General features: G+C 41.6%; 1 protein-coding gene across 1 annotated transcript; it reads left to right on the plus strand.

Annotated features, from left to right (window-relative positions):
- The first annotated feature begins 1,437 nt into the window (after window positions 1-1,437).
- Window positions 1,438-20,894, plus strand: LOC308331979 (CMP-N-acetylneuraminate-beta-galactosamide-alpha-2,3-sialyltransferase 1-like). Its single transcript, XM_080787554.1, has 7 exons — window positions 1,438-1,556; window positions 12,897-13,563; window positions 15,589-15,782; window positions 17,104-17,283; window positions 18,635-18,680; window positions 18,984-19,103; window positions 19,573-20,894. The coding sequence occupies exons 2-7, from the start codon at window positions 13,273-13,275 to the stop codon at window positions 19,744-19,746; spliced, it is 1,005 nt and encodes a 334-aa protein (XP_080643680.1). The 5' UTR covers window positions 1,438-1,556; window positions 12,897-13,272; the 3' UTR covers window positions 19,747-20,894.
- The last annotated feature ends 2,895 nt before the right edge of the window (window positions 20,895-23,789 follow it).

Genomic DNA, 23,789 nt, shown 5'->3' on the forward strand with positions numbered 1-23,789 from the left:
AGTCTCAATGTGGTTTTTACTGGTTAAATAAAATGGTGAAACATCGAACCACATCTGATGCACATCTGGTCCCTAGATTCTCATGTTGAGGTTGTGCTTGTTCAATGCCAAGAGTGGAGAGTGACCTTCCTCGATGGGCAGACATACTTGCTAGCATCACTGAGGGCTCTTGGCATTACCTGCATACTAGATTCCATGTTTAACTTCAGTGAGAAGCCCAGCTGTCTGGCGGTAGCACGCACACACGCACGCACATGGTGAAACATCGAACCACATCTGAAGCACACACACACACACACACACACACACACACACACACACTAAGTTACCCTTATTTCCTAAGCCTCACCTGCTTCATTTTCAGTACAATTTTGGCCATGAGTATTTTCGTATCATATCTACTCCACCATATTAGAGGTAGAATATTTTTCACTACTACTTACTTTGCAGATTTACTGGTAAATTTGAATATTTTAGGGTGGGGGCTTCTCTGGGAGTATTGGGGAGTGCATTCCACGGGGTTGAGGCAGAAAAACCATATCGCCAAGGAGGTTAATGTCACTATAGACCTGATATATTTGGTACTGTAAGTGTATTTTGATGGCAATAGTTTGGGGTCTAGATTTGTCTCAGCTCTGAGGAGATGACCCTGCAATCTTTCATGCAATCTAAGAACCCATCGTCAAAAAATAAACAGAAAAAAAACAGTGCCCTCTTTTCCTGCCTACCTTTCATGTGATGAGATTTGATCAGCTTTACTTTTATCTCTTAAAGTATTGAAGGACAGTGTATTTTAGCTACCTCTTTTTTTCAGGTATGAAGATATTATGTTCATGTCTTCATGATATAAAATGAAACACATTTCAGACATGAACATACCTTGCAGATGTGTTTATTGTATAGCAGTGGAGGTCAGTTTAGGCCTATGTAGGCTACAGTATGCACTTGATCAATGCTATTTTCTAGAAACAAGTCAGGCTGGGAAATCTTTAAGATGCCTAATTTGGCATTATGAATATACTATAGCCTACCAGAAAACGGAATTTACAGTAACTATAAAATACCTAAATAAACATGTATTTATTTATTTACCGTTAGGCCTGTTTATTTCTTTATCATTTATTTATTATTTAGTTATGTATTATTCATTCATGCATTAATTTATTCATTCATTTGTACATAAATTAATTAATTCACAGCAGTAACTTGGATATAGTTTAGAACAGTTTGGCCTATGGGCAATTGGCGCTTCAATGTCTTTAATCCACAGCAGGGTCAATTGATTGTGGACAAGATCAAGACAATTAAATTAATGCTCATTTGCTGTAGCCTATCGGGATAGTAGCGTGGCCATACCTCCAGCAGTACCTCCGACTTATTCTGAGAAGCGCATCGGCGCGCCCGCAGTTTCATGATTCGACATCTCACTCTGAGTCTGCTCATCTCAACGTATGGTGGGATGGAACAATACGATGCCAATTTGAAATGCTTTCCATGTTCGCCCATCTAAAAACCGGACTCAGCCTCCCTCAACCTTCCAGCTGCCTGACTTTTAAGTGAGTATATAGCGCAATTTGCGCAAAACGTTCGACTTCTCGTCACTTTAATATTGTCATCTTTTATAACAATTTAAGCGACGTTTTTAAGAGATGGGGAGAACGATAATAATGAATTAAATGCGTAATTATGCTACGACGTCTTAAAGTTACATTTCTGATTCGTGCAGACTGTCAAATTTGTAATGTAGCTCTCTTGCAGACACTATTCAAACAATCTGCTATGTTGATTATTGGACTGCATGGGGGAGCCCCGTAACCCCACAGACAAAAAAGAAAACTGTCTGGGTTGTTTTATAGATTTAATAGATTTAATTTAAGTCACATAGCCCTACTTCGTAGTGGGCTGCTCAGCTGCTGCAAGCTGTAGACAGACACTGAACAGTGAACACATGGCTCAGTATCTGTCATCAAATAATTTAATTCAGTCTGTTCACTCACTGTCAGCATGACCCCAGACCTGTGGCAACTGTTATAAATGGTAAGATGCTATCTTTCTGCATGTGTATAGCATTTTACAAACAGGGCAGTGGGCAGGGCCCTATATTGATTGCATTTTTTATTTCACAGTATGCATTTCAAATGAAAGCACAAGTCAATACAAAAACTGTTACTGTGAGTGTGGACCATGATTAACCACTTGTCTACAAAACTTCTATTTAATCAGGAAATCATATAAAGAAAGTAAGGGAAAAACAAGTACAGTATGGGGAAAAAGCGTGTGTGTGTGTGTGTGGAGGGGGGGGGGGGGGGTCAGACCTATTGCAACTTAATTTGCAAGATGCTGTACTCTGTCGTCAACCCTAAGCCATTCCAGCCTATCAAAATGGGCAGGGGTGAGGTCGGTTTGGGGAGTCTGGACTCTGGAGCCTTGTTTTTACTGGGCCTTTGAGGTGCTGTGGTACCAAGAGCAAGATGTGCATGCATAGTCAAATAAACCTTGTACAAGGGCTCCTGCTAGGGTCTTCAAGGTGTTTTTGTTGACCAGTGAGGAGATCCTGTACAGGAATCTTGTTATTTGGGACGTTTTTGATTACGTTGGTGGCCTGGAAAGATCTGCCCCCAGGATGGAACGGTTGGAACCTATAGGTAATTTCATCTTTCCGTGTGATAATATTGTCAACCACTTTAACTGAGAAGCCGTCTGCCTTGCTGAGATTACAGTAAAGACCCTAGTATGCTTCCTTGTGGAAACCCACAGTTCACTGGGGGTCAGTGTTCCGTTCACCTCCACCATATGTTCTCTCCCCTCCAGGTAGAATTGCATCCAGGTCACTGATGTGCTATCAAAGCCAATAGAGGCTGTGCAAGTGTGCATGCATAAAGTGAATGGCATATCTAGTGCCAAAGTGAGTGACAAAGTGAATTTAATGTTGTTTAAAGTCATTTAATGCAATGAAATGGGACCTTTCTGTTTGGATGCATGGGATGTCAAGGCCAGAAAGTAGTTTTTTGACACTCCGTAGGTATGATGATGTCACGCGCATACCCTCTATTGCTTTTAGCTTATTAATCAGTATGGAGTGGTTTATGGTGTTGAAAGCCTATTGGAGGTCCAGTATGACCATGCTGCAGTATTTGCCAGCATCCACCTCACGTTTGATGTGGTCGCTCAAATAGAGGAGGCATGTGTCAGGCTAGCCCTGACATACCTTACGTTACTGTATTTTAATTGTAATAATAATAATAAACTGAATATTTGCAATGGGATATATTCAGTATATTGAGACTGTGAGAGTAGCACCAGGTTCAAATGTGAGCTTTGCAATTGTCGGCTGTGCTTTCCACATGAGAAATCGCCGTAATATCCTAATGATAGCATCTGGTGCATTGGGGTCAATTGTCCTGTGAAACCACTTCTCGCCATTATAAATAATAAGCAAATAGAATACATTAGCTCAGGAAATGACTCTTGACGCCCTCCAATCAGACTGGATGGCATGACCTTGGGTGAATGTCTGCTGAGGAACTGGGTGGGATCCACCATCGGGGGAGTGGGGGGTGAGTCAGGGGACAATTAGATTTGAACATGGTGGAGTGTTAAATTCTGTGGCTCAGGAGGTAGAGCAGGTAGTCCAATTAACCCCCCCTGGGTCAGCGGATCGAATCCCGGCTCCTCCTGTCCACATGTCGAAGTGTCCTTGGACAAGACACTGAACCCTACATTGCCTGGCTCCAATGAGTTGGTCGGTGTGAGCTCGCCACCATTGGTGTGTGAATGTGGGAAGTGAAGACGCTGGCGTCGACTGTTTGAGCACTTTGAAAAGCGCTATAAAAAATGCAGTTAATTATTATTATTCATTTAAATGCCACACTACATTTGTAGTCTGCCATTGCTTGAGTATAATACAGAGGACTTATTTCCAGATAGGAAAGCCTATGTGCATCGATCTGCTCTGTGTATTGGAATGTCAAAGGTCTACAATGTATTTGATATGTTTTTGTTTCAGTATGTACTGTAGGCTACTGTAGAAGCAAACCCCATGTGTGTTGTGTTAACATCAGAACATGGATTATTAAATGAACCACTGACTCATATTGACAACTCGGCAACTGTCAACCAAATGGTTAAACTAGCCTTCTTCCAGAGCAGTTGTGCTGCTGTTTGTTTGCACATCAAACAACTCGCAGAAATGCATCAATCAATAGCCATTCAATTCACGTCCAATAAGTCCAACATTGCAACAAGTCTCATCCGTGATTGAACTACACATCTAAAATATAGGCCATTACCTCAGTCGAATCAATCACCATGACCCCCCCCCAGGACCCTCTCAATACACGCCTGTACAATCAGGTCTGACACAAAACGATAACAGTGGCCGACGGCCATGGAAAAAGTGACCCCCCTCCCCATAGCATTCAAGTGGTGGTCTCAGCCTGCTGTACCAAGATATCTCACTTGTAATGTGTTTCTCTGTACAGAGCACGTTGATCGGTTGCAGACTGTCTTTTTTCCTTAACAATATTCTCCTTGGAAATTCTCCCTGTGTTTCTTTTTATTTGCCCTCTGTTTCCACTTAACTGTTTTGGTTGTTTTCCAAGAACCACCTCAGCACCACTTTTTTCTTCTTCCACATGCCAAGTATGCACATGCAGCCTTTGACTTTCTGGAACCATGTCAAGAATACAAGCCATTTGTATGTGCGTTACATTAAACAGTGTTGTGCACTGGCTGCACATTGCCCCTGCTTATAACTAATAAAAAGAGAATTATTGCAACCTGACAATTCAAACAAGATTTGATTGCCTCCACGTCCACGAGGCAGTGCGAGACCAGACATCAGTAAGCAACATTTCCAACCTCACCAAGCTGAAAATGCCGGTTTCAAACAGAATTGTACAGCTTTGATGAAATCCGTTCATCAAAGTTGATCAATTCCTATGACTTTCTTTAGTGGAGGACAGCGCTACAACTTTTGTCGGGGGTGGTGCTATTCCGTGACATAATAAGCAGGTCCCATTTAAGAGGGAGATTGAATTGATTCTGCAGCTGATGTTGTTTGAAGTGGGGAGGACGCATTATGTAAAGACTTAGACTGCAGCAGATGTTTCATTCCTCTGATGATGGCTTGTGTAACATGTGTGTGCCGGAGGCAGCAGTGGCTCAGGAGATACATCACCCATTTGAGGTAGGTTCCTGGCTCGATACTGGGCTCTTAATTTCCTGGCATAGAGCTGAAGCAAGAAACAAACCCCAAATGTTCCCCCGGTATGGTGCTGTTCAATACTGCTAATGGGTTCAGTCTTGCATAGGAAATATGGAGGGCAGATAGATTCCAGGTATGTACACACCAGGCACTTATACATGTTGTAGATCTCAATATCAGGACTTATGAGACGGATGACAAATTGTCCAGTTATCTCAGTGAGCGGATTGTCCATTTGTCCACTTATCTCAGTGAGCTGAGATCTCATATGGTCAGTCTTCTAATTGGCAGTCAAAGCAAGTGTACCTCCTGCCCTAGCCTTTAACTCTCCAGGTGCTTCTGCTAGCAGAACTGTCAGGCTAGTGGTACCGTTGTAGCCTGTGAAAAGACAGGACTAGAGATGGGGAAAGAAGGAAACATTGTGGAGATGGAAACTGCAGGTAAAAGGTTATTTCATGCTCTTGTCGCTAAACCAGCTGTTTGAAGGAGAGAGAGAAGGAAATGTCTTGGAGATCAGTGTAATTGTATGCGATACACACATCAAACATCACACCTCATTGTTTCAGATTTCTAATACTTCAGTGGCACTAGACTGCACCGAACTCGAAATGCGCGTCTCACACAGAGACCAGGGGGGGGAGTTTGTACAGTGACCAATCACCATCAATTCCAGTAAAGAGGAAAATTTGCAAAATATTTGTTAAAAGTATTATTTCCATTCTATTTCAGTCTTAGTTGTTGACTATTAAAAAAAAAAATCTAAGCCTGGAAATTGTTGTCCATGCACAGAGCAATTCATTTAATGTAATTTATGCAATCTGTGTGTCCCTGTAGAATACCCTTTGGCCATTGTTACAAAATCCTTCTCCCATAATCTGGACCAGTGGTGTGTTTATAGGTTTTCTTTTGAGTGTACACCGTAATTACCGGTATTACGCACGGCATAATCTGGGAACCAAAATAATCTGCCACAGGGGAAAAAATGCCCTGGGCAGATTGGGTCTGGCACTCAGTTTGAATTACATTTTGCTCACCACCAGAGTTGCAGTGATATATTACGAAACTCCAATGGCCAGCGGCCATTATCACCTCAAGACAACCCCACACATCACCTCGGACGTCACATTATGAGACATGAAAAAGACTATTTTAACTGAAGATGCATTCTTTCTGCCCCCTGCCCCTCCTGCATATCAGATATGCATCCTCTGATGGTTACTGGACGGTATATGATTTCTTTCACATGTTCTTGGACGGTGTACATATACAGTAGTTTATGGTAGAACACAACACTGATCTGGACTAGCTCCAGGTCAGGTTGTCTCTTGTTGACACGGAGAGAGCCTTGTTGTTCCTCTTGTTTCTAGCTCAGAGACTATACTGTCTGAGTTCATAAAATATTTGATATTTAGTTTGAGGCCAGATTTCCCCTTCAAAGCATTCCCCCCCTTTTTTCAGCAAGGTGTAGCCATCTTGAAACACTAATACACTGCAATCTTTTGTTCTGCATTATTGTACCGCCAAGACAACAAACCTTTGTCTAATCAAACCAAAGTCAATAGGATACTTGTTTAGCTGCACCAGCAATGTCCAGCATCTAAAATTCAAACAATTTCACAATTGCTTCTTCCCTCATATAGAATTTAATCCTAATAGAATTTGAAATGTGTTCAGCTCCTGGCAGGCTATAGTGAGGTTGGTCGTGGTTTAGACAACATTTCTTTGAGATTTCTGCAAAGCTGCATGCTAGATCTGAGGCAGAACAGAACGGGGGCTGATCTGGATCTTTTTCTGTTTTTGTCATCCTGTTTTTATTTGTCAGCTTTGTGTTTGGTCCCTGAGTCGTTGCAACATGTGTTCCGTCATGATCTCAAACCACATATAGTCGGGCAGAAACCTCGTATCTCCTCCATATTTTAACTTTTTATGGGGGAACGCCGATGCAAGGCCAGCTTGTAGATCTGCTATTTTTGTTATTTTTGAAAATGCTTGAAAGTTAAGGGGATAGTGCTGTAAATGTAACTTTAATGTTAAATAATTATACGTTATGTCATATTTTAGTTTTGGACCAGCCCAATCGAACACATTTCGGTTATTCTGGTCTAGTATGCAGTAAGCATTAGGCCTGAAAGTCACTTGAAAAACGCATTGAAGGTTGCTTGGCATTGCAGGTAAAGTCTAGCTCACAAGGTCTGTCTCCTGTCTATGGAAGATATCCCAAGGGCAACATGCAGAGTAAGGAACATATAATATTGCAGTTTGATGCATTAAATACATTATTAATTTACTTTCATTGTACAGTATGAGTGTATGACAAATTAAATCTTACGAAACTTTTGTCATTTAACTATTTCTATCTATCAGATATTTCTTCAGTTCAGGGAGAATTTTAGTAGATTAGTTAGTTTTTTACTTCAGAGGAAGTAAGACTACACTGAATTTTAAACACCAGATATAAAGAAGCATGTGCATCCTTATACCCAAATTTACTAAAGAATACAAAAGGCATGTGCAAAGTCATTGGCATCGAGGTACAATGCACTTCTGAAAGTCAGACATTTATTTGAGGGTGAGGCACACTGCAGCTCAAAGTCTAGCAACCAGCCCAGTACGAGAATATCAACAGGTTTACGCAGTACTGCTCCATCTGTCTGATCTTGATCCCTTAATCAATGAAGGATGTTGATCCCAAAAGGCATGATGGAGAAATCAACGGGCTGAGAATCCACCCAGTATCCTCCTTGAATTTCAGCAGTATCTTTCATTTGACATCATTCATTATTTATGAGTAAAGAAATGAAGTTCCCCCATTGCTAAAAGTATCATGTCAAGTCAGTACACACAGTTCACTATCACGCTAACAGACCACAGAGACGTGTGCCAGACGTTGTGAGGAGAAATCAGCGACATAGGGTGAAACCACAGGGAGCTGTACTGTTACTGCCCATGTTTGTACAGTACCTGCTGATATCTCAGCTTCAAATCCATGACATGCCATCTACAGGAGTGATGCTTATTCTGTGCCTCGGTAATGCTGTGCATTATCTAGGGGTGTGTGCTTGTGCATAGGGCACAGTTTTGTTTTGTGGTATAAGGGGAACATTGCTTTTTATTTAGAGAGAGCGAAGTAAAGGAAAGCGGTACATCTAACAATGTACTGTAACTGAGACATTCGTGAGGAGCAAAGTTCCAGTTCAAATAGCGGCAATCTGGCCCATTCAAATACTTTTTGTAATGTTTTTTTGTCCACCTAACCTTGATGCAGCATTCCACGCCGAAAAGGATTATGTGGGAATAGGGAGTACATTATGATCTCAGATCATACATTATGATGGCATAGTTCTCTGGATTCAAGCTGATGGATAGAGCCGTTTTGGTCACAAAGACCTTCAGGAAAGGAACAAGGAATGTAGGACTGTTGCTGTATCCAGTCTTGACTCTTGTCTGATTGACATTCTCACAGGGCCTGATAGAAAAACAAACTTCTATTCTGCCCTGTCATGATTTGCACAAAGATTCTTTTCAGTTCGAGCGATGCTATTAGTATAATCACATAGCTGCCAACTTGACAAGCTGCAGCTGATGTCCAAATTAAGACTGTCCAAAATAATACCATGGAAACATTCCTGTATATTAGGACTGTAATAGGACATGAAGCTTCCAGCCTGTAGAAACACAATTTTCCACCAAAGATCTTTGGTTCTGTAGAACTGGTTCCGTTCTAGATTCTTGGAACCTTTGGTGCTTCTGTGCTTTCACGGAACCGACGGTCACTTTTTGGTTCCAGTTCCGAACCAACTTTTAGGGTTCTGAACCAGTTCATTTTCAGTGGAAACACTCTGAACTGGTTCAATATTAGGTGGGAAAAAAGAACCAAACCGGTTCAACAAATGCCCAGTAATAATCGCTTTGCATATTTATAATAAGGGTAATAATAATATACTTTATTTATGAAATTCCGCTCAAAGTACTTTACAGAGCAATAAAGAAAAAAGCAAAGTAAAAACATAAAATAACATTAATGAAATAGCACAAAAAAGGCAGTGAATCAGGTAAAACAGTGAGGACATGAATAATATAAAAAAATCAACTAAAGGCAAGAGTGAAGAAAAATAGGTCTTTGCTGTACCGTGAACTTACTTACTAAAGATGGATCTGTCTGCATATGTTTTGCTTTATTATTTTTTTGATTGGAGAGAGAGGAAGCTGAGAACAGCATATGGTTTTGTCTGTGGAGTGCCCCAAATTCACTGGTGTTTAACCTGAATCCTGTCCTCTACTGTAGGACCGTGTGATGATCTGACACTACAGAATGCATTCTTTGTGTCGAGAGCTCTCTCTCTCTTCTCTGCTCCCAACGTGCTGGAAATGTAAAACGCATATAGTTTTAGTCTTGTGGAGATTTTCAAGCGACAAAATGAACGAGATGAATAACCTCACGCTCAGCTTCATAGATGATTTAGTCACCTCACCAATGTTTTAAAGCGAACTCTGGACACAACATTGGGAAGCGTTAATGCTTGTCAGATGTTACATTCTCATTCTTCAGTCATACACTGAAGAAGGCAAACTGTTTGCCGAAACGTTGGTCTAATAAAGTTTCTATAGCATCGTGACTACGAGCTGTGCGGCCTCTTTTTCTTAAGTCCAAGATGTTACATTCTCCACACAACAGAATGATAGGATAACAATCCGAGAAGCTGCTGTTTAAAGGTCTTTCAACTCACAGCCAAAGAGATATATAACGTGGAATGTGCTTTATCTACAGGGAGATGCTTCCCACATTCCTCCCAGTGCTCATGATTAATGGGACAGACATGGCTTTCTGGGGAGGAACTGGCTTGACAAAAAGCATCAACAGTGTGCGCTACATTTGTATTCTTCACTGGTCCACATCAACTTGCTATCGAGGGATGAGCAGAGGTGTTTTTGACGGCTTGTAAAATTGCCTCATCAAACGACTGATATTTTTCATTCAACACACCTGCGTCAGAACCAATTGTCTGTGCAAACTGTACCGTCGTTTCAGAGCGAGGTGAGCCCTCGAGTCGACACAGAGCCCGTTGGAAAGTGTTAATGTAACGTCATATTTTCACAATCCTCTCACAATAGAATGTTAGGATTAAGGATAAAAATCTGAGAAGTTGCCCTTCAAAAGTCTTTCAACTAAAAGCCACAGAGATATAAAAACCTGGAATTCCGACTATGCACTTTATCTATACTTCCCACATTCCTCCCAGTGCTCATTATTAATGGGACAACATGTCTTTCTGGGGAGAGAGCTGGATGCTCTGGTCTTAAAGCTTCTTAGTCTTTTGTGAGAAGGACAGAATTAAAAAGGCTCTTATCCGGTTGAGAGGTGTTTACAACTTTAAGGCACTTCTTTTGTAATCTTGCTTTATAGTTTTCTGCAGGGAGATCACGTCAAATCAATCTGGATGCTGTAACTCTGTATAAGCACCACATTGTCCAAACTGACCTACTGTCAGCTGACGGTAGGTCAAACCACACAGTTGGGTAGATGAGGATGTTCTATAAAACGTATTGCACTAGACTACACCATCCCTGAATACAACACTTATTCAGTTATTGTACAAAAACAGCAAGAACTCTGGTGTGCTTTCTTGAGAATAGTAGTGGTGTGCCGTCCCCTGTCCCCCCCGTCCCCCTGTGAGTTTGACACTCACAGGAATTTCTATCACTTCTATTCTGGGCGAACATTAGTGAGCTTGTAGATCATTTATTGTCACTGACCTCTGTCCCAACCTCTCTCCCGCAAAGGTTTGCTGCTGGGGTAAAGACTTCTCATAATTGCTGTAACATGTACAAGGGTAGATGAACCCCACAGGTCATGAAATAATTACATTAATTAGATCACACATGATATTCAGTTAATAATAAATTAATTGGAGGTGAACAAATATCAGTGTTGTTCCATCCTGTGTTTATACTGGTGTTTTCAATGCTGAGACGGAAAATGCACACTTACCACAAAATAAATACATCCCCATCGTTCACTGCACTCATGCTGCACTCATCAGCAATTTATTCTGTGCGTTACAGTTCAAAGTTTTACATTTTGATGACATCGCACGTTAAATTCTTAATTTTCTCTTAGTGGTTTTTGGTGAGAAAGTGGTTCACACAGTTTCACATTTTATGGGATTTTCTCCTATAGATCACAGAAATACATACCACTGTGAATTAATTAAGTGTTTAGGGTGCACTGATTTTGTGAAACAGGTCACAGCTGTGCAAAGCTATTGTCAGATTCAAAAGATCACCAAAGGCAGGCTTTCATAACTACATAATCTTGAACTTTATAACGACTCACAAGAAGCCAGGCAAGGTACGCCAGGCAGAAAATAAATAAATAAATGAAAAGTTGATGACTTCACAAAACTCAAGATTATAGCGTGAAATGCTGCAGCTGCATGCACTTTTTCTCCTCTGCAAACTTATTTTTTCTTCTTCTGTTGCAGTGTCTTCCTCTCTGAAGTCTGCATAGTTTTGTGTCACAGGCGGCGGCGGGGGGGGGGACGGACTTTGATCTGTGCAGAGTTGCACTAACCTCCAGTAGAACAAGGTCAGGGAACAAGCTGACTGTCCACGTGTTGTCAAACGTGGGGAGGCGCCATCTGTTTCTAGACGTACTCTGTTCATCGCTCATGATTTTGTATGCTGCTGGCCCCCTTAAAACCAAGAGGTGTAACTGAGTGGAGTTAGTCAATAGCCTCTCTTTTTATACCGTACCCTATTAGTGTTCATTGAAGTGTTCAAGTGTCCCTATAGGTGTTGCCCTGAAACCTAACCAATTTTATATTATTTTTTCGAAGTATTGTGCAAACTACTCTGCCTTCTGGCATTGAACTCTAGGCAATAGGCTACTCACTACCATATGACTATATGAGCCGTGTGTACAGTGTGGTGGTCATGTTTGTTTTTGTTGCTCTTACTGTGACAGCGAGATGGAACAGCTATGCAACTAGACATTCTTTCTCACCCTGCCTTAAATTAAGTACCACACCGCTTTCAATACATGTTGTCTCATTGACTATTTGCTTCAACCAATTATTTGGTTAATGGCTTAAAAAAATTAAATCCAGGCCACACTGGATGTTGGAGGTGGCCTTTTCATGTTGAAAGTAAAACCCGCAGCCAATTAAGTGGGCCAACCTTGGCGGCATGGCATCAACAAAAGCCACACTTTTCAGAGATTACAAGAGAACAAAATGTTCCAGCTACTGCCACCTACAGTTATGGACTATATATTGTACACAAACTCGACTTGTTTTGATTTTTTTATATAGAAATGAATGGGGAAAAAATGTTATTAAATGACATGCATTTGCTGTCTATTTCATCTCATTGCTGTTCCTTGGCGTGGTTGCACCACTCAAAAAAGGAGAAAGGACAGCTGGAATAACTAATTCAAACTCTCACTTCTTAGGTGGTATGAAAAGAAATAGAGGCAGGCTCAAAAGGCAGGCTCATTAGTAAGCCGTCAGAGCTTTTGATCGTGTGAATGCCAACTGGTATCACACACTAAATGTATATTAGTATTGTTTAAATTGCACCAAATGTCAGCAGTGTTGTCGATTCAAGCTGGAACCTATAACGTTTCATACAGGATGTTATTCTCAATTTTCACATAATGTGCTCTCACAAAAATGGTCTGTTTGCCTTGTAGGTTGATGATTATTCAATGGATGGAGGCCATGTCGGTCACTAACCCCACAGAGTCAACATGAGAACAGCAGCTGTAGTTAACCAGGATCCCACAAGCTGAAAGAAGCATGCTGAGCTGATCTGCCACAGTGGAATTACCTGCCTCTGGCTTAGATGAGGATCGCACATCTACAGAGGAGACTCCCACGGTCTGTGGATATTACCAAGAACTCCTTTAAAGGTTGTGTGCTCATCTTCCTGATAAGGATGTTTATCAATGGAGGATTGTTTTGCTTTCCCTCCACCTCCATCTCAAAACTTTGGATTCTCAATTCACCAATGAGCTTGTTTTGAGCTCCCGACACGTCCCGACAAACTGACCCGACGTTCCAAACACCATGCCTCTGCCCAAACGGAAGAAAATCAGGACTTTCATGCTGTTGTTCTGCATCGTAACGTTCACAACGTTCCTGTTCAGTTACACCTTCCGAGACCCCTCGCTCCATTTCATCAGGTACGCTTTTCGCCTGTCGGACAACATTTTCTCCAAGGGTGCGTGTGCCTGTCGGCGGTGCATGACGGAGCTGGAGGATGAGCCCTGGTTCACGGAGCGCTTCAACCTGTCCATTCACCCTCTCATGACCAGGGCAAACGGCTTACTGTCTGATGACACCTTCAAGTGGTGGCAGGTGAGATCCATCGCCGTACAAGGGAACATGCATGCATACATGCACGCACGCAGACACGCACGCATGCTCGCTCGCTCGCTCACACGCAGGCACGAGCGCGCACGCACAGCTGCACACACACAAGCATACGCGCATACACACACAAACACACAAGTAAGACGCCTGAGGGCGAGAAGCGACCTCGCCCTTTAGGGTTAGAAAGCGACGCGCACGCATCCGCCTGGGTGACAGCAGACTGCTGGGCGAGTGCTGGCGCTTTGGCATGGGGGGTAAGATCTTCATTTTTGGGCCTGTTAAGAACTCTAGTTTTCGCCGGCTGCCGGACGCGGCTGCACTAATAACTTGAGGGGCAGGCCCGTCTACAGTTTAAATGGACAGGTATCAGTCAAAAGGGAGACATCGAAGAGGAAGGATGGGGAAGGATCAACATAATGGAATGTCAGAACAGGTCAGCTCCACACACTGTTGGTTTATCTTCTCACAGCCACATGGGTAATAAGATAATTCCTCTTTTTTTATCAATATATTTATCAGATTCCCACGTTGGCATTCAAAAACATGCTTTAGTTGTTTAACCTCTTTATCTGCCCATAGCTTAAAGCACCCATCTCCCTTGCCTGGGAGAAACAGCCATTGCCCCAAATCGGACTGAAGTGAGAAATGGGAAGGGTATCGTTCAGATGTTTTTTATCATCCTACCAGACTGTAATCATGTTTTTAGCAATAGGATTATCTGTAGACCTTTTGAGCCTTTTTAAATGAATTTGAGTAGTGGGCAATAGAAGCTTTAATGAGCATGATTCAATGTTCCTCCATGCCCAGTAGTACCATAACAGCATTTTAACCCTCCCCTATTGTAAGGCAAATGGAGCCTGGGGATTTAATTCCAAATAACAATTTTTCCATTTTAGAAAACAAACCAACAGGAGGTGACAAGGGGATATTCTGAAACAAATATAACGGCTTAGGGAGTATGCTCATTTTAAGTATATCCCACTTTAGTAGTTTTTGGTCAAAGCCATACACCTTCATTCCCATAAACTCACTCTTTTCTGTCTCTGCATATATCAATAGTTATTTTTTCAATTATTATCTAATTTTAATTAATGAACATCTTCTATGAAATGGAATTGATTATTTGCTCTGCTATCAAACTAAAACACACTTTCTTGACGTTACAAAGCATTGTATGTTGCCTTTCCACCAACACAGTAGTATTGTACGTTGCACACTGGCTTTAATCGTTATCACAGTCACTGTCACACCATGTTCATTTAGAGGTTTAAGAATATAAATAAATATCTGCAAGGTTGCATCCTGACACAATTCGGTTCACAACAGCTTCTCAGCGGGAGGCTGATGATGGCAGTGTCGCAGTTTAACACTAGTTGACCAGATGTTTTGGACTCTGATGCCATAAGGCGGGGTCATTGTGGTCTTGTGTCCGACAAGGTGGCACAGTCCTAAGGGGCATAGCAGAAGTTTACAGTTGTGGTTTGCATTTAATTACTGCACGTCAATATAAAATCACAGAATAGCTTTGACAGATACTGTCAGCCTGATGTCTGGTAAGCATGCATGTTTATCTCCACTTTATTTTTTTTAAGATGTTCTGCCTTTATTGATATACAGTAGCTTGACAGGAAACGGGGAGAGAGATGGGGGGGGGGGGGTGACACACAGCAAAGTTCGTCGGGATCAGGACTCGAATCCGCGACACACTGTCATGCTCGATTACCAGCCAAGTGCTTTTAACTTTTGAGATTGCAAATATCCATATGTTCCCTACATATGGATGTTAATGGCAACGATAGCCTTTTGTGGCTATGGGTGCAGGAGAGGGCCAAGAGAAACTGCCCACGTATTTAAGCTTACCGTGAAGTTATGTATTTGATCTACATGTTGTGAGTTTAAAGAGAGCTACTGTAGTTCACTGCCCTTGTTCAGTCACTTGTGGTTAAATGAACCCTGGAGTCTGAACCTAATCTCAGACTCTGGTCTCTGCATCATGCTGTGTCACACCAGTGGTTGCAGGCAGAGAAGCATCCGGCCAACTACACAGAAGTGGTGGAGGAGTTGTTCCAAGTCATTCCTGACGAGGCGCTCTATGCGGACGGCAGCCCGGAGCGCTGCAGGACCTGCGCTGTGGTGGGGAACTCTGGGAACCTCAAGGGGTCGCAGTATGGTGACCTCATCGACTCCAGTGATCTTATTATAAGGTGATTTGTTGCTAAATGTCATTGTTTGTTTGAATGTCACAGGCTTACTCAGCCATGGGTAGAACATATCTATGCTGTCTGGAAGAAACCACCTAAACTCCAATGTTCATTTTTCAGGAAATGAAGAAAGCATTATAGGTGGAGTAAGTTAACGTTATAAGGTGTTAGAATAAACAGAAAAGTCATCCTGGCAGTGTAAAAGTGTAAACTTCAAGTGCACATAAAATGGTTAATGAGACCTGACAACAAGCTTGAGGTTTGAAGCTGATGATATGAAAAGCAATTGGCTTGTCATAGATGTGAGAGCGTCTCAATATTTAGATTCCACTGCATTGGTTTATTGAACGTCATTAATCAATTGAAGCCTCTGTGTGATGTTAAGCTCCTGCAAATAGCTTCATTAAGGTGGATGATAAACTCAACAGACGTAATGGATAGGGAGATTACATCGTTAATTATTGGCTGTTGGAAATTGGCTTTCAAAAAGGCACTTTCTTGTGGCTGTCAGTCACTGGGTGTCTGAGTTTTTGTATAAAGACAAACATAATTAAATGGTCAAATATACTAGAACTGGCTTCAGTGGGTCACGAAATTAACTGAAATGAAATTTCAGTTCATTTTGTTGACTGTCTAAAACTAAGATGAAGAATGTTCATCGACTACCTTTTTTTCACTGACAAATACTACATAAAACTAAGCTATGATGACTAAATCTATGAATAAATATACTGAAATTTTCGTCAAATATCAACTACACTAAAATGTAATGGAGGGACATTCAGTAGAACTAATACAAGTCATTTTATGCTTGTGTGCAGGTGTCACCCTCTGAAAATAGCCGATCTACAAGCTCACAACCTGTCGCAGCGTGACACGTGAGCTTGTAGATCTGCTATTTTTTAGCACACAGTTGAGTATAGAGGGTATGCGCATGCATAAAGTGAATGGGAAATCGAGTGGCAAAGTGAGTGGTAAAGTGAGCTTAACATCTTTTAATGTCATTTAATGCAATCAAATAGGACTTTTCTGTTTGGATGTATGGGCTGTCAAGGCCAAAAAATTGTTTTTGACACTCTTTCAACGCCATCAAAGGCCTGCCAAAATACATTTTATATAGTAGACTAAATCAAGATTTATTCGACTAACATCTTATGGTATTTTGTCAACTAAAACTAGACTAAAACTAAAACATTTCAGATGACTAAAATATGATTAAAACGAAATAGAATTTTATTCAAAAGACTATGACTACAACTAAAATCCAAATTTGCTGTCAAAATCAACGGTGCTGAAAAGCAAAGCTGTGTTATTTTCTTTGCAGAATGAACCAGGCTCCCACGTCTGGCTTTGAAGAAGATGTTGGCTTCAGAACCACTCACCATGTGATGTACCCGGAGAGTTCTGTAGACCTTGACAACACCACTCATCTGGTGCTGATCCCTTTCAAGACCCTGGACCTTCAGTGGATCATCAGTGCTTTAACTACAGGCACCATTAAACAGTGAGTCTATTACACTACACTATTGCACCTTTTCACTTTACCTAGAGCCTTAACCAGTGGCGTGCACAGACATTTAGAGGGGCAGGTGCTCAAGTGAAAAATAGGCACCTTGTGCAGCGTGTGGAACCGGCTGGTTGCCTTAAAACTCTTTCAGCGCCACCTGGTGGTCACCAGTTTAGGCTTTGAGTGCCAATTCTCCCATTATAAAGAAAGAAATAAATTGTCATTCTATTATGCATGTAATGTGCATGTCATCAACTGTACACCAGATTAGAGGAATTTTCAAAACATGAAAATCCCAAGGGAAGACGTCTTGTCGTCCGTGGCATCCGTGGCATCCGGTACTTAATTGCCAATTTGACGTCTAGACGTTTATGGCTACCAAACAGTTTTAATAGTGTGAGATTTATAGATTTTGGGGCATAAATAATATATTAGAAGCTTTTAACAAGAATTGATCAATGTCACCATGGTCCACATACTGTACACTGTACAAAAGAATGGGGGAAAAATGTGTTTTTTCAAAAGGCCACATTGCTGACCAGAGGGCAAGGGCAGGTGGTGGTCTAGCACTAGCACCCCCTAGTGTCTACCACACCAAAGGGTCGCAACTCCTTGGGTCCAAACTCCAAACAGTTGCAAGGAGTTGCATCGAGACCCTTTGGTGTGGTGGTTTGGGCCATTGAATTCCATGCGTTGAATCACTTGGGACAACTTGGGACGACGTGCGTTAACGTGCAACAGGACACACCGCTGGGACAACGCTAAAACCGACTCGACCCTTTGGTGTGGTTAGAAGGGCTTAAGAAATGAAGTGACAAAAATAAATAGAATGACAAAGAATTAAATATTTTTTTCTCGTCGCTCATTAGGGGAAACACGCACACACGCATCCGCGCACGCGCGTAAGCTGCATCACCTGCAGCTTACTTTAATTGACATATTAGTACACTGATATGTACCGGTACATACAAAATATTGTCATATCTAGAATTGTATGTGGGAACCCGGGAACTGGTGAATATAAAATAGAAATGAAAAGAAAAGACCTGTTATGATATTGAAAATCAAATCAATTATGTCTGGATTTGTCTAGATGTTGGAATTGGAAACATTGCTGTACCCTTTGTCTCGCCAATCATTACTGTTTAATACATTTAATAGTCATTATTTCCTGTCATTATTGTTCACATATTATAGATTATAGATTATATTAATTATGTACGCAATAAATACAGATTTATGTCTGTATTTAATACATATATTATGTATCTGCATAATGTATGTAATAATCAGCATAGATACATTATTATTATTATTATTATTGATATTTTTTTTATTTCTATTGCAGCACATATGTACCTGTAATGTCCAAGATTAAAGCAAACAAGGACAAGGTGAGTTCAATGACAAAGGCCTTATACTTTTTGTTTTATTTGCTAGTTTTCATGCTATGTTATTTAAGTTTGTTCATCATCAGATAATCTTGCGATTATTCTCAATCAATGTGTTTGTCTGAGGTAAGTCAGCTCGTCAGGTACTTACTGTATGTGCTGAACCTCAACCTGTTTCATTTTTTCGGGGCCACATGAATAAACAGTCCGCATTGGTGTGATGGAGACATACTGTAAACATTGGAAATATTACTCCAGTCTACAGCATCTGCAGTGGTCTGCCATGAAGTGTGTCTTTTTTTGCAGGTGTTGATCTATAGTCCAACCTTTTTCAAATACGTCTATGAGACTTGGCTCGACAGTCACGGGCGATATCCTTCCACCGGCTTCCTCAGTTTACTGCTTGCCATTCACATTTGTGACGAGGTAAGCTGACAGGTCTGCTGTACAATTTACAACTCACGATCTCAGCATATTGCAGACGCTTTTATCCAGACTGACTTATAAAGACAAGTGCATGAGAGTCAACAAATGACAGTGAAAGTGGTCAGGTAAATAGGGAAGCCAAGAAATCAATTAAGTGCTACAAATAAGCAGGTATAAATCTTCTTCAGCACATTCAGGTTTGTCATGACTTTAACAGACATTGTTAACTGACATTAACTGTCCTAGAAACAAAAGGGGGACAAGGATAATTGATAGAGGACATTATTTAATGTATGCAGTTCCAAAGAAAGAATAGAACAGGTTATATCAAAGGTTATTTTCATTATGAAAATCATACATTAATCCCAATCGAGGCAAAAGTTTGAAATAATCCTGACAGTGATGTCAAGTCATATCGCCCTGCGGCTGTAGTGTTATGTGACAGTGTGTTTGTGTCCATACGTCACAGGTGAGCGTGTTTGGTTTCGGTGCAGACCAGTATGGAAACTGGCATCACTACTGGGAGAAGAACCATTTGGCGGGAGCGTTCCGACACACAGGAGTTCACGACGGAGACTATGAATACAACGTCACCCTGCTGCTGGCGGACAAACACAAAATACAGATGTTTAAAGGGAGGTGATGCTGCTTTTACAAGTGTCCAAGACATTGCGGACCTTGAATGAATGACGACAGCAGCTCTGTTGTCCTTTTGGCTTCCAAAGACGCCGTTCAGTTTTCTTGCAAAGCTTTGAAAACGACATAAGAAAGTGAAACAAACAAACCGGGAAACAGCTATGTTTATTGCTGTATGTCACTACAGTCATCTCCATCCTCTGCCTTCATTGAATATTCCATTTTCACAATGGCATGCAGTATATCTGGGATGATATCAGGATAGAGCAGCTAGAGAGTGTCTCTGATCTTCACATCACTGTGTCAAACCTCCCTCAGCCACTATACAGTAGATGGGTGGTGGCATCATGGGACAGGCCTACATTACATGTGATTGTCCTTGATTTGCTCTGCTTCATCTTGGATGTGGAGGACAGTGTCACCTGGTAGATGCATGCTAGCTGTCACCTACCTGGACTCTACCAGCATGGTATACATCAAACGGTGTTCTTAAAGGCAACTGGTATTACAAGTTTTGCACAATGACTATGAGTCATGACATTATTATATATTATATATATATATTATATATCATTGACATTATTGCAGACCATTTTCCAATACATAATACAGTTTTTCTTTGTTAGTTTTTCCCCTGGTGTATCTTCTGGTTGGATAGAACACCAGTGGTTCCTGTATTCAAGGAGAGAGAAAGTCAAAATAGGGTTGGGGGGTGTGAAAACTAAAGGGAGAAGGAACAGATAAAGGTTTAGGAACTTTGGGATGTGTTCGAGACTTGATCATTGTTTAAACTCTGGCTAGCTTGTACTGACATGATATTACTAGAGCTTTTGTTTTGTCAACATATAGTTGTCAAAACTTCTGGTCGGCAATGTACAGAATTACATAATGCAAAGTTACGTAGTATAATTTACATTTAGCACATAATATAATTATCAACATCTCTTTCATCATGCTGCATGCTCAGCTCCCAGTTTTCTTTTCTTTCATTTCATAATTTGAATTATGAAGAATCATGAATATCCCCTAGTTTTAAATGTTTGCCTTATATACAGTAGGTTTTCAATTGTACCCCAACGTTCAACCCCTGAATTTACCGGTTATTCAATATGAATATGTACTGCTGAACATTTAGAAAAGTTGCTCTGTGACAAGTGATGTACTTGATCATTAAATGATCAAGTACATCACTTGTCACAGAGAGCAACTTTTCTAAATTGTTGCATAGTAGGGGATCACAATCAGTAAAAAAATTACTGATTGTGATCCCCTACTATGCAACAATATATTATGAATAAGCCAGGTCATCGTCAACTGTTCTCTATTTTATTCAAGTGTGACCTGCAAGAGATCTTATTTTAGCCAATCCTGCCATCTTCTGAATAACAGATGAGCCTGAAATGAAATGAAATGAAATGAAATGGAGCCACAATTAAAATAAAATAAGTAACTGAAGCAATATTAGAATTAGTTTTACCAGTTCTAGTATCTGCATCTTTCCTATCCCATACAGTTTAGTGGTAAAAAGAAAGGACAAAAGGCAACGATCAGTGGTTCGAAGAAATCTAAATGTCATTCACTGCAACTCCTGCGTTGTGTTTAGTAAAGGTTTGTTAGGGCCATGTCAAGACAAAAATATGCCTTCCTCCATACAGTAGTGTTTTGGAAATGTGCGGGGTCAACTATCTGGTTTATCTAAATCTACTGTATTTGGTTTTACCTTCCTTGAACTGTACCCTTTCTGCAATCTGTTAATGAAAAGTTCAATCAGTCAATACCTGCACTATATTTTGCCCTTTTCTTTTGTTGTAATTTCATTCATTTCCAATTGTGCAAAACAAATAAACAAACTTTAAATACATTCTAAACACTGAGTGACAGCCTACTCTTACTTACATGACGTAAGTGTATTAAAAACTGTAACTACAGTGTAAAGTTCCCTACTAGTATCAAGGGGACCATTGTTGTCATGCCTAGATATCTCCCTCTTCTGGTGAAAAAGTGTTACCTTTAGATTTAGTTGTTTTCAGAGACTGATGCATTATGAAAATATCAGTGTGAAGTGAGGGGCGCTCTTACGTCATCATTCTCCGTGCACTATAATTTCCAATTACTCTACTGTATGGCCTTCTGACAAGGCACACACATTCATCCTGCCTGTTTCTGTGTTTCTGGGGGAGAAGGTGATGGCTTTATACCCCTCACTATGAGGCTGATCAAGGACCCATGTCTGCTGGTAAGCCAGAAAACAAAGCAGAAGATGAGTTGTGACGTCCTTGGGCTGAAAGACGTTGGCTTCAAGCTCACCATGCAGTGGTGAAAGGCAAGCATCCCATTCTCTGTGTGTCACACAGAGAATGGGATGTGTTGTCACCTGGGAATACAACTTCGCAGGTCCAGAATGGCATTGCCATTTGTCTATGTAATCTGAATTTATCAACTGCATTAGGTGTTAGTTATTATTTATTTATATATATATGAATCAGATGACACAAATTAATCTTTCATGGTATTTATTATGAGCTTGGATCATACAAAATGTCCTCTATTAAAGGCAGATATACAAAATACATTATTTACTATACAAATATACTCTAAACAAACCTTGGATTCAGTGTATGAGAATTAAAATTGCACATTTGGTTTAAAATGGCACATCCATCACAGTTTAAGTAACAAGAGCAGTACAATCTGGGGGAGGGTATAGGGTTTAGGTTAGGGTTTAGGAGGGCTGGCAGCCTCCACAATTGTCCTGATGCTCCTCCTGGTCCACACCGCGCCAGCAGACGGTATTCGTCTGTGCATGGGGGGGTGGTGATGCCTCTGGAACCTCCACCACGGTCTCTCTGGGATCACAAAAATGTTTCTGCTTTCTTCCCCTCTTCCTCCCGGTGTAGGGCGGTGTCCTCTTGGGCGGAGGCGGCTCCAAGCCGATGTCCACTTCAATCCTTGGAGCACGAAGGCCTCCAGAGAAGGACTCTGTGAAGAGTTGCTGTCCATTAGCTTGCAGAGTGAAGCTGTAGGTGGGGCCCGACAGTGCTTCCCATAGCCGTTGTTTGATTCTACGACCCAGCTGCAGGGTATACTCGCGGGGCTTGCCATTAGCATACTGCATCATTGGGTCAACTACTGAGTGATAGAGCTGCTGATACTCAGCTACAGAGCGTCCATGAATCGTCAGAGGCTCACCCCCAGACTCTGATGCAGCACATGGTAACGTTTCTGCAGAGGACTGTTGGTGGTCAGAATACCAGTCTGGCAGGACAGCAGCATTCTTTATGAATCTGTCCTCGCGGTCGGGGGTCTCCTCAGAGGTCCTCAGACTCTCGTCGTTGTCTTGCTGCTGCTCCACCTCCACCTCCTCTCTCTTCCTCTTCCTATTTGTCTCTGAGGGTATAACGGGAACAGCTGGTCCCTTCCCATCTGAACGGCGCCTCTTGAAGCGTTTCCTCCTCCTAAGGAAACTCCCGTCTTCGAACATGTTTTCAAACTGTGGGTCCAAGGTCCAGTAGCTGGCTTTTTTGCTTTTGCCATTGCCAGTGTTGTGAATTGGCTCCTGGGGGATTTTCACGAAGACGGCATTGAGAGACAAACGATTACGGAGAGACATTTGCCAAGCAGAAAACTCTCTGTAGTATGGGAAGTGGTTACTGATGAATTCACAGATCCCCTTTTGAGTGAGCTTGTTCTGCGGGCTCTGGAGGATGGCCATGGTGATGAGGGCGACGTAAGAATAAGGTGGCTTTTCCAGGCTGTTCTTTGGCTTCTGGATCGAACCCTTTGAAGATGCGCTCTGGTTCTGCCCGCCTATCATCACGGTCCCTGTTTCCACCTCAGCTGAGTTCTCTTTGACTTTGTCGATATGCTGTTTGGTCCGTCTCCTCATGGAGAGGTGGCGTCTGCAGTATCCCTCCCGTGCTGACATCTTAGAGCAGTTCTTGCGGGAGCACATCGTTCTCCACTGCTTGCCATTGAACCTCATGCGTAGGCCTGTGGGCATGCACCTCACATCTCCCTTCGTATACCTGGGCTGTGCGGCTGCCAGCGGCG

Source organism: Protomyctophum bolini (genome assembly GCF_963924005.1).
Source record: "Protomyctophum bolini genome assembly, chromosome: 17".
In the NCBI taxonomy this organism is placed as follows: domain Eukaryota; kingdom Metazoa; phylum Chordata; class Actinopteri; order Myctophiformes; family Myctophidae; genus Protomyctophum; species Protomyctophum bolini.